The following is a 14711-nucleotide window of genomic DNA, read 5'->3' on the forward strand; positions in this document are numbered from 1 at the left end:
GTACCTAAGTTGTAAATAATATGTAAAAATAAACTATTTTTTTTAACTTGGGTATACACAATTTTCTAGTCGTAATATCATCTTACTTGTAAGTATTGTTTTCTCACTCGTCAATTTTTCATTTTTTTATTTTTTAATAAACAGTAACTTTCTACTTATGTTACTTTAGTTATTAATTAAGTAAAGGTATTCAACTTATGTACGTAAGTTTTTCCCCTTAAGTCAGTTGATATGTACTTAATTTTTGGATTTGTATGGTTATCATTGCTGAAGATTTCAACTTATTTTTTATTTTATTTTTTTACTAAAATACCTACGCGTTTTTATAATTTGTATATAAATAAATGTTGAAAACATCTTGTTTGTATAAAATTAGTAAATTTCACCGCAGTGTGTTTCATTCCAATCATTTCCATGCTTTTTTGCGTCAGATTAGAAACTTTCGCTGGAGCACCCTGCATATTTATTCGAGTACATTCTTTGAAAAAAAAAAAAAAAAAAAAAAAAAATAGTGCCCTCGAGTTTATAATTAATTTGCGCCCTCAAATTCATTGAAATACCACTAAATCGATAATAGTCTAAATAAGTCAAATACTAGCTGGCAATTATTTAATACACGATGACATTCTCAATGTCTCAGAACTTGATTCGAACCACGGAACCATGGAGAAATTTTTTAAAAATTCACAAAACGCAAGCCACAGAGAACATTCCAATGGCAATTCTTTTTATAGAAGTGATTTTCCATTAATCGAACATGATCGTAATTCGTAATGGTTATATCTTGATGCATGAATAAGATCACCCAAATAACTGTAGAATGAGAAATAAATTATTTATATTTATTTAAGCGATTCAAAGACTGAAACTGACGAAGATATTTTATTAAAAATAAATACACACACGACGTAAAAAAACGTTCAATTTAAAAATAATAATTACACATATCACAATATTATCGTACATCACATTAAGAATCAAACAACGGGCACTTGGCGCAAATTCTTATTAGGATGAATTTTTTGAATTTGGGAAAAATTATAGCTTTTTTTACAGCTAGAACAGTAGTTTTGTTTTTGAATGGTACAAGTTCTGCATAAAATATGTGCGCAAGGGAATCTGTACAGTTGTTGGGATATAGAACATTGAATACAATTCAAAATAGTCTCTTGTTTAGATTTCGGAGCGCTTAAATACGAAGGTAAATTCGATAACGTATCTGCCAACATTTTATTCAGATCGTAAGGTTCATTATTTTGGGATTCTTTTCTAGATTCGCTGATTTCATTATCTAGTTTAATTTTCTTCGACGAACTAGCTTCGGATTCCAGTTCCCTTTTATTTTCTAATCCGTTATTAATTATTTTACTAACACAATACTGACCGGAAGTAGATCCAGGTCGAGAACTCAGTTCACGATCCGAACCCAATCTTCTAGGCATAAATTTAACTTGATCTAGATTCGAATTTTTCAGCAGAAATTCATCTATTTTAGATTTCAAATACACGTCTACTACAGGTTTACTATTTTCAGTGAATACTAATCCGGTAAATGGATCGCTGGGTAAACGACCCCATCGTTCTTCTTCCTTCTGACATCTTTCGAGCGTACGTTGATCGATATGTTTACCAGAAGGTAATAAAATAGGTAAAGTAATTATTTCGTGGGTAATCTGATCGTAGAATTCTTCGGGAATTGGAATACCGTCTAAATTCGGTAATCGTTCGTTAACTTTTAATGATTCTTCTGTCGTATACGACGACGCGTCAGTATCGAAAACACGAGGTTTGCATATCTGCGACCATAATCCTCTGATGCGTTTCTTCGTTTTCCAATCACACGAATGGCTAGGTTCGCCCCAAATCTCTAGTTTTTTCAGAGCAGCGACGAAATGCGATTTGAATATTTTGATCCGAATCGATGTAATGTTTTCGTGATTTTTACCACGGAAAAACGTACGACAAAATGACGAACCGAATTTCCGAGTGTTGAAGGTATATCCTTCTTTGTGGAATATCACAGTGTCTACATCTACTTTAGAAACACCTGTGGCAAATTTCTGATAATTGTCTTCGTTTTCGGTGACGATATTGTTGCTGCAGGTGGAGTGTTTGAGAGAAGTGAGTTCGAAACCGATGGATCGTTGGCTGCCTACTTTGGGCCATATCACGATTTTCTTCAGTGTTACGGGGCAGATGAATTTAATGGTTAATATTACTGGACCGGAGACGAAACGTTCTGCTAAGAAGCCTTTTTCAAATGATTCAAAGTCTTCTGATATCAAATTACCTATTTCGAAACCTTCCGATGTTAACGTACTGCATTCGATAACTGGCTGCAAACGCGGATGGAAGAAATTTATTACCATAGTTCTAAGCTCTCGCGACAATTTAACGCATTTCTTTTTTGAAATTACTTCTTTTTTTAGGAGAAATTCATCGCGGAAAATTTCACTTTTGAAGAAAAATCAATAAAAAGAAAAATCATCTGTTCGTGTTTGTTTACATTTTTTTTCATTGATATAAAATTAGTTCGTATTTAATCCGCTAGGATTCGTCAAGTCGTTTTTTTCTTTGGACAAATTTTGAAATGAGTTTTTTTAGTAAATTTATTTATTGTTGAAGAGTTTTGCAGATGATAATCGAATATTATTTACACAAAATTTTAGTAAAAATGTTTAAACTTCCACAACACGTTATATTTCTTGGAAAAATTGTGTATGATTTTCTTGCCCAATAATTCGAAGCAATGTAAACGCAGTGTTGTTTTTTCGAATAACAAAACATGGCTTTTTCTGGCCATGAATCTACGCAATGTTACCGTTCTTCGAAACAATCTCAAATTGCCGCAATTATTTGAATTTTATGAAAATAAAAGGTGGAAAAAGATCATTTTACGCATCCAAATGATCGAATAATTCTTCGAAAGGTGAACAGAAGGATCAAACGGTGTTAAAATTCCAATACAAAAATGCATTTTGCACTGAAATCGCATTCCCTTCAAGTTCATATGTAATTATCGATCGTACGACTGCAGTACGCAGCTCGGTAGTCGGTGCTTGGTTACTACCACCATCAGTCCGTAACTAAAATAACGTCGATTCCCTCTCGCATTTATTTACAGTTTGTTCACGCTGCGTTTCGTACACGATCGCGTAAGTAAAGTAAAATACACGAGTGTAATGTTACCACGCGATATTCGCGTATAATTCATACTGGTGCTTGATTTTTTTTCGCAAATGCTGTCGCATTCGTATTTCTCGTAAATATTTTCGCGATGTTTTCGGTGTGAAAATCGGTAAGTGCGTATCGATCTCGTTCGGAAAAACCTGCAGCGACGCGATGAATTCGCTCGATATCGTCAACTTCGACGACACAGACATCACCAAGATGAAATTGCCCAAAGACATCGACTTCGATTCGATGAACGGATTTTCCGACATTAGCATCAAAGATACGCTCACCACCAGGAACGAACGTAATATAAAACCTAAACGTGATACAAGCCGAAAAGAAGAATGTGTTTCTGTCGCAGTTCGTTGTCGTCCGATAAGCCAAAAGGAAAAACTAGCTGGCCACACTCAGGTGGTGGAAATGTGGCCGGATCAAGGCACCGTGATAATTCGTAACCCTAAACCGGACCATAAAGATCCTGTGAAAACATTCACTTTCGACGCCGTCTACGACTGGAACTCCAAACAGCACGAACTTTACGACGAAATGGTCAGACCTCTGGTCGAATCTGTCCTGAACGGCTTCAACGCCACTATTTTCGCCTACGGTCAAACCGGTACTGGTAAAACGTACACGATGGAAGGGTGCAAAACCGCCAACAACGATGGTCTAGACGAACGTGGAATTATACCTAAATCATTCGAGCAAATTTTCACGCATATTTCACGTACCACCGACAAACAGCATTTAGTGCGTACTTCGTATTTGGAAATATACCAAGAAGAGATCCGCGATCTACTCGATAAAGATCCGAAAAAACGCTACGAGCTGCGTGAAAGCAAAGAAATAGGCGTTTACGTAAAAGGTCTTCAGTCTTTCGTTTGTAAAAGCGTCAAAGAAATCGAGCACGTTATGAACGTCGGAAATCGCAATCGTACGATCGGCGCTACCGACATGAACGAGCACAGTTCCAGATCTCACGCTATTTTCATGATAACCGTGGAAATGAGCGATTTAAACGGTACCAAATCGCAAGTCAGAGTTGGTAAATTGAACCTAGTAGATTTGGCCGGAAGTGAACGTCAAGCGAAAACAGGAGCCACCGGTGATCGACTCAGGGAAGCGAGCAAAATCAACCTCTCGTTGTCTGCTCTTGGTAACGTGATTTGCGCACTGGTTGACGAAAAATCCCCCTATATTCCGTACAGAGATTCCAAATTGACTAGATTACTACAAGATTCGCTAGGTGGTAATTCGAAAACGCTTATGGTGGCTAATATAGGTCCGGCTAGTTATAATTACGATGAATCTTTAACCACGTTACGATACGCTAATCGCGCTAAGAATATACAGAATCAGCCTAGAATCAACGAAGACCCCAAAGACGCCCTGATACGTCAATACCAAGAAGAAATCGAACGTTTGAAGACTTTACTGACTGGTCGTTCTCAGAAGACTAAAAATCGAGATTTCCAACGCGAAGAAGACGAACTGAACGAGAAAAAGGCTAGCATACTGATGAAAGAAAACGAATCCGAGGAAGAGAAACTCAAACAACTCAAGGTCATCGAAGAAAAACGTAAACAAATCGAAGAAGAACGTAAATACTCTCAAGAGCTAAACGAGAAGATAAAATCGATGGAAAGTAAACTCCTGCAAGGTGGCAAGAATATCATAGATCACACCAACGAGCAACAAAAAGCCTTGGAAAAACGTATGGCTGAAATCAGCGAACGTAAGCAGCAAAGTATCCAAATGCAAAAACGTCTCGAACAGGTCGAAGAGTCAGCCGAAATGATGCGTCAATCGTACTCCAACCTACTCGAAGAAGTCGACTTCAAGAAAAAACAACTCTCCAAGATCTTGGCCAAATGTCAACGTATCAAACAAGAGATCTCGGACACGGTCGAAGAACATAGTCAGAATCGCCAAGACTTGGAGGTATCGCAGAACAACATGCTCAAAGAGATCAAACTAAATCGAATGATCATCGATAACTTCGTTCCGCCGGAGGAGCGTAAAAACGTCGAGGACAGGCTGCTGTTCGACGAAGACGAAAAAACATGGCGTCTCCTACCCGACGACAATATCTCCTACGCTGTGGGTCGTCTCGTCGCCAACCCTTCGTTCCGCAGACCGACCTGCGAATACACCAAAGACCAACTAACCTCTCGTAATTTCCAAGTCGGTGGCGAAAACGTCATTTTGCTCGAACTCGAGCCACTCGAAAGAACCACCAAAGATTACGAAACGACTGCGATACCATCATCGTTGAAACTCATGCTGCAATCGGCCCTCAAAGAGGAAGAAGATATCGAAATCTACGCTCCTCCGAGTCGCAGCAGTAGTCGAGTTCGTGATCGATCACGTGGCACGAGTGCGGTTCGCGGGGCTTCCGGTGTCGTTCGTAATGGCAAATTTTACCCTCAACCCAGAGGACTCGTTCCCAAATAAAAGGCTAGTCAGAAGGTAGCCCTAATGAAAGGCTGTTAAGGTATATAGTTTACCATTTTTTTGTTTTTCATTTTTATTCTATTATTTTTTTTCGTTTCTATGTTTTCTGTCTCGTGTTCTATACGTTCGAGTACAATAAGTTAAACCAGGTATAGCTTTATAAATTTAACGTAGGCATATTCGTCGTGTTACTTCGTTCGATTATTCTAAGTAGCTTGATTGAGAAATTACGTCGCATAGTTGCATTTTCTCTTCTTTTTTTCTCATTTTTTACCGTGAAATTCTTCGTCAATAGGTCGATTGTTATTTGGTCGTCATACACGATCGATCATCTCGTCCTAATAGGACCATCGCATCACGTGGGTACGTTGAACCCGATCCTAGAATATACCCCGTAACAACGCGTAATTTATCCATTCGATATGCTAAATTCTTACTCTTTTTCTTTTTCTTTTTTTTTTTGTCATCGTTGTTGTTGTTGTTTACCTTTTAAATAACTTGGTATTGTAAATTACTAATATAGTATTATTATTATTAGAAAAACGCCTAATTCCATCTTGCTAGCTTATTTCAAGACTAGTTATGGCATCTCTTTTCATCTTTTGTTTCCTATACTCGTATTGTTATTTTTTTTTGTCCCATAAAAACCCATTTATAACTTACGAACATATATTTTGAAACGACTACATAGCAATAATATTCCTTATATGAGATTTTTTTCGTTTTATTATTGACTTTTTTTTTTAAAAATATTTTTATTTCGTCAATTTACTCTCGTATAAATATTTGTGTGTGTGTGTGTGTTTATTCATCTATGTTCTATGTTCCTATCCCACGCTAAACATAATCATTTATGCGTTTTAATTTACGTAATAGGCCGACTCGTACATATCAAAAATAGGTAATCGTAATCGGTGCCTAATCAATAGACATGGTTGTGTTAATGAAGTAGACGATGACGCGAATACGTTGATATACTTTGTATGTTGAACGAATTTATTTTAGCCAACGTATTATGTGTACATGGAAATCACCCAACATTCCATCCTAACGAAATTTTTTAGCCACCCCTGTACAATTTCGTGCCTTCGTGCTATCAGCTGAGCTATATATTCATCGTCGTAATGAGTTGGAATTTTTTTTTTTTTTGGCGAAATTGTGTCAGCGGAATTATGTCACGTGGGAAGCGTGCAGTTTTTCTTCAGCAACGTAATTACATTATTTTCGTGCTTGATTCGTTGCAACGCGAATTTAGCCATTTTCGAGAGTGGGTTATTAAAATTGATTTTCACTAGGGAAGAGAGCAGAAATAATGGTGTTATTTTTAGAACCGGAGTGCGAAATGCGAATATTGAATAAATTATCTGTTTTTTGTTGCGTCTTTCGACGAGGGAAAGGAGGTTTCTTTTAGATGAGGGATTTATTATTGTTCATTTAAAAGAGTTTTTTTTTTGGTTTTCTGATTTTTTTTCAACGTAAAAACACTTGAAAAAGAGGTATATTTGGAAAGGGGTGAAGGGATTTTTTGGGTACTTGAGTTTAGGGAGGGGAAGAGCTGAATTGTCAATTAGAAGCTTCGAAGTTTTATGCGTTATTTTCTGATTAACAATGGAAATTTTTGGTAATTTTTGAACGTGAAAAATCAAAAAAAAAAAAAAAAAAAGCCATGGGAAAAAAACAAAAGGTAGAAAATGGAAAAAATTACAACATTTATCTCGAAAAAAAGGTTCCTAGAACTACTGAGTCTGATAACCAAATTTCTGAATTATTGAAATACTTTTCTCAAATATTTCTTTTGAGAAGATCAAAATTATTGCGATAAAGCTTCGACTGGAGTAAGAGTCACATTAAAATAAAAATTTCAAAATGCAAAAAAAAAAAATAAAATCTAAAAACTGAAAAAATCAACAAATTGGGGTACTTATTTTCAGATATTCTAATGGAACCATTAGCCATTGGTGTAGAGCTTTTATTTCTTTGTAGTACTCGTATCAAATTTTTTTTCATACTCAAAACTTGAAAGCATTTCTGTGATTAGATTGTTTTCCACTTCAAGAAAGAAATTAATTTTATCTTTCTGAAAGTCATTTGTAAATTTTTGAACTTCCTCTCCCTTCTCATCTACATGCCAAATTTTTTCAATAGGTGCAAAATTTGGTGTACTTTTTATTGGTTGAGAATTGAAATTGAATCTTCTGAATGATAATTTCCCTTCTCCCTTCGATCAAATCTTATTCCTTTTACGATACTTAAACTTTGAGCGAGAATCTATAAAAAGCAGGATAGAACTGGAACCATTGAGATACTTTTTTGGATTTTTTTTTCATTATTTCACGCCTGATAATTTTTTTTTTTTTTTTTGGTACCAAGCATCGAACCCGATGTTGGAAAATTGATTTTCTCGCCAAAAATTTGTTTGAAATAAATTGTCAATTTAATTTTAAAAGGGCGTTTTTATTTTCCCTCAAAATTTCTCAAAAACTAAGCCTCCTAAGTGAAAATCAATCGCATTCTCTTACTCAATAAGTGAGAAATTTCATGCCCTGCAACTTTGTTCTTCATTTTTTTTTTGTAGACTTCTGACTTTTCTGAATACCTAATCAATTTTTTTTTTTGAAAAAAAAAAACGTTAACGTTTTACATTGAAAAAAATTGAATTTTCAAATTAGCTCAAAATATTTAAAAAAAAATTTTTTTCATAAGATACTTTTTTGGTTTTTGGTGGGAAGTTTTGCGATTCACAATCTGTCCATTTTTCTTGTACAGGGTGCCCAGAAATATCGAGCACCCCTAAGAAAGTTTTTCATTAAAAATATAGGTTGCGGCAACGTGAAATAGATGCATATGATTGATGGAATGTTATCTCTCCAGTCCAACAACCAATCATGTGCTATCATTATTATCATTCACTGTGACCAACCAAAGTATTTTAGTAGAAAACTTTTTTAGGGGTGCTCGATATTTCTGGGCACCCTGTAGGACCTTTATAGTCCTGTAGAATTAGCATAAAAACAGGGTCTTTTTCAAGGTGTCTAACAGGTCCTACAGGTCCTATTAGTCCTACTAAACTCCTACTTTTCAACAATTTTATCCAAAAGTCCTACTTTTTTTTTAATAAAATTTTTTCAAATTTTCAATCTTTCCCCTTTTTTCGGAAGGCTCATTTGTCGACCTTTTTAGATTTTGAATTACACATTTTTGAGAGCTTTTGCCTTTTCAAAAAATTTATAAGGAGAGAATAAAAAAAAAATTGGAGTGAAACATATTTTTGGGGTTTACTTGTTTAAATAAAATCATGAGGTGTTTGAAATCATCAGAAAAGCAAATTGGCTAAAAACTTAAATGTAAATAAACAATCGACTCAAATTAAACTTTCAACTTGGTTCAAAGCATCTCAAAAACGAAAGCCTCCTGAAAAAAATAGCACTCTTTTGGTGGAAAATAATAATTTATTTCTCTTTGTTTTTTTTTATGTTGTATCTACTCGTAGTTTTTTCTGAAAAAATTATATTTTTCATTTAAAAAAAAATTATGTTCAACTCATGTTCAACTCCGTTGCACAATTTTTCTGTGAATCCCAGAGTTGGGATAGCTTTCGATCATTTACAGGCATCACAATAATTGACGATTTTTGACTTTTTTTTTTGTTGGTCGATTACTCGATTATTTGATCATTTTGAAGAGTTTGAAAACATGAGTTTTTATTTTTGCAATTTTTTTTCAAATGATCGATTATTTTCGATGAATTTAAAATATCAAAAAATTGGTCACTATTGATTATTTTTCGTCGAGTAATCGGTCAACTTCTCCTCTCCAGAAAATCGAAGATCATTTCAAAAAATGATGAAAAGATTTCCATGTGTTTGGAAAATTGGTCTGATAATTAAATAACTGCAATTTAAAAAAAAATTGAAAAAATGCTGCAAAATGATTGAAGAAAATTTGAAATGTCCCAAGTGAAAATATTGAAATTCATTCAAATGATCGAACTGATATTTAAACTGTCCAAAAAATTATATAAAAATTCAAAATGAATACCTACTTGAAAATAGATATTTTTTTAAATTACATTTTCGAACAATTTCTAGACGTTTTTGATCATTTCAATACATTTTAAAAAATTATTGTCCTTTTGATTAGTGATTAATACCTATTTCAATTTTTTTCTTTTTTTTAATTTCAAGATATTTTAAGCATTTTTTCGAAAATTTTATGAAATTTCAACTCATTTTTTGCAATACTTTCTGTAATTAAAATCTTATAATCTTTATGCCAATGAGACTTTTTTTTACAATTTGACTGATTTTATGCGAATTTTTATGATTGTGAACGAAACTCAGTCGAGTGTGGTAGATATGTTTGTTCGTCGATATTTTTTTCCAAAACTTGAATTTTCTACTTCTTTCTCTTCCTTCTCTTCTTATTTCACCATGAAAATAAAAATGAAAAAAATAATAGAAATAAATTCCTAATAGGTACAATTAAAAAATGAATAAGCCTAACTGAAATTTTTTTGGATAACTAAAAAAATGGAAATAGGTATTCGATTTTAATTTTTTTTCTCCTAAAAATTCAACACCTTAATTCTTGGTTTGGTCAGTCGGTTTTAAAAATTTCCATTCAATTTGAATCCTCTCTTCCCTTTTGGTAAAAGCAAACAAGGGTGAAAAGAGCACGAAATTTTACCAACTACTTCAAATCTACGTTTCTTTGTTTTCACTTTTTCAGGTTAGAAAAGCGAATAAAATATACATATCAAGGACGCACAAAAATTTGAAATACAAACAATTCAAAGGTCGCGTCGCCATCGTAGAAAATTTACCTACTTTCGTGTCGAGTACCGCTTTCCCGTGACGTATGATTCGATTTATTAAATAATTAAACAGATATCGTACGTGATAAAAATAACATTCCAACTCGTTCGAGTACCTTTTCTAATTCGCCACATTACGATGAATTTTCATTTTGAAGAAATTTATCGCAGAATAGATAATACTCGTGAGTCTAGGTACCTTTATCTAATCAATTTTGACCTTACATAACATCTACTTTGCCCTCTCACCCTCTTATTCTTCTCAGACTGTAAGTTAGGTACCTTTCAAACGAAATGATTTTGTTGAAAAAAATCCTCACTCTCTTGATAGGGGAAGGGGATGGTTACCTAAAAAATCTTAGCCCAAATTACATTGACTAGAGTGCAAAAAATAGACTATTTTTGTAAATATTTTTGTTGCGTTTTTTTCTTTTTTTAATTCGGTTTAAGCGAGTGTAATTTTCGTTTTTACGATTATGAAAGATAAAAGTTGAAATATTTCTGCTTCATCATTTTTATATAGTCAATATATTACGAGTAATTTTCATTCGAAGTGTTTTTATTATTTTTGTTATTAGAAAATACCTAGCTATTTTTACGTAGACTTTTTTTTATTACCTACTCGATAATTATACGTAGTAGCACAAAATAATAAAGAAGAACCGGTGCTTTTGTTTTTTGTTTAACGAGTGGCTCGTGGCTTATTATTTTTTAATATGGTTACCATCGAAAGGGGTTTCCTTTTTGTTAATTTTTGAATTCGTGCTATGTTTTTTTATTGCTCGCCAATTACGTATAATATTTTGTATTCGGATATTTATGTATGTGTTGTATTGTAAGCGAACTGTGTATGTAATTTTTACAATGTCGGCGGTAGCATGTTGTTTGTATAATGGTAGCTTTTTTTTCAGTGTTTAGTTTCATTTATCGCTCGACATTACTTTCCAATGTTTTCCCCCTTGGTATTTTTAGATCTCTTAATTGTGTACTAGTCATACGACTGCTGTATTTTTACGATGAATAAATTATTATGTTTTTCTTTCTTTTATTTTTTAAATTGATTTTATATTATGAAAATCGGTCTATTTAATGGTCTTCAAGGTGGAAATGTGGTAATGTTTACTGCCGTTGTATTGATTTTTTTTCTTATTGCGATACCTTTGCCTATATAGTGCGTCTGTAATGTCTCGACTGGTCTAGTTTTTAGTTCAGTTGGGTGAGTTGAGAAAATTTCATAGCATAAGGCAGTCTGTGTAATTTATTTTTAGCTTCAGATCTTCAGTTTAGAATTTTATTGGTTTTAAAACATTTGTTTGGTGTGAAAGATCTTTATAAATTTTCAATTTTTTAAAAATTTTCAGTAATCCTTGGACTTAAAACCAGTAGCTAAAATTTTGATACCATAATCTGTGATCCTAGGTCACCTCAACATCTTTTTTAACAGAATCCCAAGAAATAAATTAAGATAAGCCCTATTTACAAGTTCATATAATGTTGAATGAACCCCCATGTTGCTTATTATTATTGCAAAAAGGAAGTTCTCTATCAATAGGAAAGCTTTGAATGGAGTTTCCGTCCTTCCACCTCGTTCATTTACTTTTTATTTGTAAATAGGTATACCACAGTATGCTCTTGTTAAACAACAATGCTGCATATACTACGAGAAAAAGAACTGTATTAATTCATATAAAGTTGCAATAACCATTCATAACTATAAGTACGTTCATACCTATATAATTACATTCAACATTCATATTACATATTAAGTTGGGGACTGACCTCTCGAAATGCATTACAGGTGAACCTAGTGAATTGTAGAAGCACCGTCGAGACTGGTGATTCATCATCATGTCTACTCTTCCGCCTACGAATGTTTCTTCGAATAATTAATACGTTTATTATTGCGACAACGATTACTTGAACGCAGTCGTGTGTCGAGTGGTACTCGAGTTGATAAGGTTTTCTTTCTTTAATCGTTCGGTTGTTTGAATTTGAATAATATAATAAAGAGTCATGAAGGTGTTTGATTTTGCATTCGCGACGAAATTCGCTGCTCTGAATCTGATTTGATGATTTAATTTATGCAAGGCGAAGACATCTAGGTAAACAGATGTGCTCTAGATGTTTAATGGTGGATTTAAAAGGAAGAATCGAGGATGGTCAGAGGAAGAGGTGTGTTGAATTGTTGACTAATTTATTAGCTAAATGCGAGTAAATAATTATGCTACGTTGAAGTAAAAAATGAAGTGATGATCTAATTTGGTACTTATATTAGGTATTTTAAAAAATCCTTCAAAAGTGATTTCATTTTTGTAAGTTAAGGTTATCAAATTCTTGTTGTCTAGTTCTGACAATTAAATTTATGAAACTTGAAAAAAAAAATCAAAAAAATGTAGGTATAGGTAATTATACTTACTCGTGTTCAAGTAGGTATACATGTATTTATCCTCATTTTGAGCTATTCGTAATTTCAACTCGCCCCCTCGCACTTTTCTCTCTCAAACAACAGAACTAAATGAAATGAAGTTTATTAATCTTGAAATTTTTTTTTTTTTTAATTAAAAGAGAAAAAGAATTGATTTTAAATGACTTTTAGATCTTTGTGGATAATTGTATAACATTAATAATTATTACAACTTTAAAAAATTCAGCTTTTTTGAAATTTTGTAATTTTGGTATGAACTAAATGTACTTATTTAAAAAATTTATGTAGGTACTTCATATTTCTAGGATTCGTTAATGACCAAGGATTAAGTATTATTCGCGAACGATTTGCTAAGAAAGGCCGGATTAGATTATACGAGATGATGAAAAGATGTGAAATTCCGTTGGAAATGTTTCGTTCGCGAATGATTGTGAACGGTACTAGCTGAAAAAATAGCTCTGAGGCAATTTTATTTTTGAGATTTTGCACGATGACCGCGCGACCCACGAAATATATCACTTGAAAAAATTTGCTTTAAAGCTCCCGTCAAATTCAACTTATTCGGTCGTGAACGATTTGCTCATGATTTACCGTAATCGTTCGTGAACGATTCACTGGACTAGGACAAGGACAACAAGAACGAGGTGACGATGAAAAATATCAGAATGAAAAATTAAATTTTTATTTTACATTCAATTCAGGACGATCCAGTAGGGAGCATTTCGTTCGCCAAGACTATAACGTGTGACTCATTTCGTTCGTTTGTGAACGACTCACTAAAAAAATACCTTCAAAAAAGTTCAAAACAATGTCACCGACATTATTATTTGAAAAAAAAAAAAAACAGTTTCACCTATGACCTAACAGTTCTCTTTAAATTTGGCCTATTTCGTTCGCGAACGATTTGTTCGCAATTTACTAAAATTGTTCGAGAACGACTTGAACGAAAAAATAGCTAAAACGAGATGACGAATTGACGATTGACAATTAAGGGCCGAATTCATAGACGTTACTTAAGAGACACTTGGCTAAGTAGTGAATTTTGATTCAATTTTTCTCACGAACGAATAAAAATTTTATATTTTTAAAATGATAAATCAACACTTTGGAGTCTAATCTCTCAATTTATTCAAAAACAAAATTTCAAAAATTCAATCACGCCTGGAAAAATTGCTTCAAAATTCACCACTTAGCCAAGTGATCCCTAAGTAACGTCTATGAATATGGCCCTAAAAATTAAAACTTAACACTCGTGATTAGAAAGCATTTTGTTTGCGAACGACCAGGTTGATTCATTTCGTTCGTTCGTGAACGGCTTACCAAAAAAATAGCTTCAAAACAATGTCACATATTATTTGTTTTCAAATTTCAAAATAAAACTGTATCACCTATCACAGCTCCATTCAAATTCTGCCTATTTCGTTCGCGAACGATTCGTTCATGATTTACTAAAATCGTTCAAGATCGAGAACGCGACTTGCCGGGAAAATACTAAAAAGTAGCTAAAACGAGATCGGAATAAAGAATATCAAAATGCAAAATTTCACGTTAGATTCTGATCGATTCAGTATCAGTAGGAAGCATTTCGTTCACGAACGATCAACTTGATTCATTTCGTTCGGTCGCGAACGACTCATTGGAAAAATGTCTCCGGAGCAATATTATTGGCACGACTCGACGTATAACTGATATAACTTGGAAAAAAAATTGTTTCAAAGATCCCTGCAAATTTGACTCACTCGGTCGCGAACGATTTCTTCATGAATTTCGGTGGGTACCATATTCATTCGTGAATGTGAATGATTAGCTCGAAAAAAGTAATTTGAATAAGGTGAAAATGCAAAA

General features: G+C 33.6%; 2 protein-coding genes across 2 annotated transcripts; one reads left to right on the top strand and one right to left on the bottom strand.

Moving 5' to 3' along the window:
- Positions 1-863: 863 nt before the first annotated feature.
- On the bottom strand, positions 864-2492 carry LOC135847233 (RING finger protein 37). The gene has a single exon (XM_065366682.1). It carries the CDS (start codon positions 2367-2369, stop codon positions 978-980), a length of 1392 nt encoding a protein of 463 aa, XP_065222754.1. The 5' UTR covers positions 2370-2492; the 3' UTR covers positions 864-977.
- Positions 2493-3043: 551 nt separating this feature from the next.
- Positions 3044-11484, top strand: LOC135846317 (kinesin-like protein KIF3B). The gene is made up of 2 exons (XM_065365344.1): positions 3044-5668; positions 10357-11484. Exon 1 carries the CDS (start codon positions 3343-3345, stop codon positions 5626-5628), a length of 2286 nt encoding a protein of 761 aa, XP_065221416.1. The 5' UTR covers positions 3044-3342; the 3' UTR covers positions 5629-5668; positions 10357-11484.
- Positions 11485-14711: the final 3227 nt, after the last annotated feature.

Source organism: Planococcus citri, chromosome 5 (genome assembly GCF_950023065.1).
Source record: "Planococcus citri chromosome 5, ihPlaCitr1.1, whole genome shotgun sequence".
Lineage (NCBI taxonomy): Eukaryota > Metazoa > Arthropoda > Insecta > Hemiptera > Pseudococcidae > Planococcus > Planococcus citri.